The sequence below is a fragment of the Merops nubicus genome, unplaced genomic scaffold (genome assembly GCF_000691845.1).
Source record: "Merops nubicus isolate BGI_N331 unplaced genomic scaffold, ASM69184v1 scaffold3658, whole genome shotgun sequence".
Classification (NCBI taxonomy): Eukaryota; Metazoa; Chordata; class Aves; order Coraciiformes; family Meropidae; genus Merops; species Merops nubicus.
In genome coordinates this window covers 20,047-21,453 of record NW_008624987.1, presented here as the reverse complement: position 1 = coordinate 21,453, position 1,407 = coordinate 20,047, and the positions used below count along the sequence as shown (strand labels likewise).

At 56.9% G+C, this 1,407-nt stretch overlaps 1 protein-coding gene across 1 annotated transcript in view; it reads right to left on the bottom strand.

Moving 5' to 3' along the window:
* The window catches only part of LOC103777946 (carboxypeptidase A1-like), a 5,581-nt gene extending 5,516 nt beyond the window's left edge, over positions 1-65 (bottom strand). The window contains exon 1 of the mRNA XM_008945512.1: positions 15-65. Within this exon, the coding sequence (XP_008943760.1) occupies positions 15-65 (51 nt within the window). The remainder of the gene's footprint in view (positions 1-14) is intronic.
* Positions 66-1,407: the final 1,342 nt, after the last annotated feature.

The window sequence follows — 1,407 nt, the reverse complement described above, 5'->3', positions numbered from 1 at the left end:
AGGGTGGTGAAGACCAGGAGGGTGGTGAAGACCAGGTGGGTGGTGAAGACCAGGAGGATCTTCATGGCGAGGAGACGCCGACGAGCCTCAGCCCCCCAGGGCAGGTAGAGACCCCTCCCCATAGAACACTCTGGAGGCACTCGGGGACCTCCTCACCGAGGCCACATCTGCTGTCCCCACCGAGCCAGGAAAGGCTCCTGGGAGCCCAAATGTTTGCTTGCTTTGGCGAGGCCAAGGGAAGAGCAGCCAAGACGAGGGAGGATCCGGTAACGTCGTCCTCCTGCCGTGGGGGTGACCGGGTGTCATAGTCACAGCCACCACCCAGCCCACGGGCGGGGGCCACGGTGGCCACGGTGGCCCCCAGAGGCCACCAGCACACGGCGCTTTGGGCTCGTGAAGGTCTTTCCTGGAGGGGACTCTTGGGGAGTCAATGATAATTATGATGGGTCAAGTAAGCGTAGATGACAAATCACCACAAAATCAGGGGCTGAAAAGCAAGGGTATAATTACATAGATATTTATTTATGATTAATTACTTCCAGGCATCTCTATCTAGATATAAAATCCAAAATAGAGAATTCAAACGATTACCAACGCCGTTCAAACCGGGGCCAGTTGGGGATGGATGAAGTCAACTCTTCAAAGACAAGGGGGTGTCCCCAGAGAGGCTCCAAGAGGTCTCTCGGGGACGGTGACCTGGAGGCAACGCTCAGTTTTTGGGGTGAAAAGCGAGTTATTTGTCTGCCTTTAAGAGCAGACCCAGGAATGGGTGCAGGACAGCTGCTCCTGGGGCAGCCGTGCTGAGTTCTGCTGGCTGAGGAGGTCACGTCTCCATAGTGGTTTCTTTGTTCCCCAGGTTACAGCAGAGTCTTTGTTCCCCAGGTCACAGCAGAGCCTTTGTTGTGCGCTTATCTACGGCGGCCCCGAGCTCCCGCCCGCGCCTGGGAGGATGCTCCAGGTTCCTGGGCCAGGTTCCCGGGCTGGCAGAGGTCATCTGGGTTGGTATTTGAGCAGAAATCTTCTAGCCATGGCTCTGTCCATGAAAAGCAGGTCGTTGTTCTGGTGGCACCACCAGCAGGACGTGTCGTGGGGAAGGTGCCGCGGTTGGGGGACTGTTGTGGCTTCATAATGTGCAACTGGTGATGTTGGGGAGCTGGTTCTGGCTGGTGGTGCCAGGGTGGAGGTCCTCATTGAGGTAAAGGTCCCTCACAGCGTAGCTGAGGTGGGAAGGCACCATAGGAGGTCTAGATTTGAACTCCTGGATGAAGCAAGGTCAGCTCTTGGGGCTGACCAGGTCCCTCCGTGTTGGGTCTTGGGGTTCTCCAAGGATGGAGGTTGCACAGCCCTTCTGAGCTGTGTGTCCCACTGGGGGACTGTCCTCCTGGTACAAAATCACCTGTCCAGCCT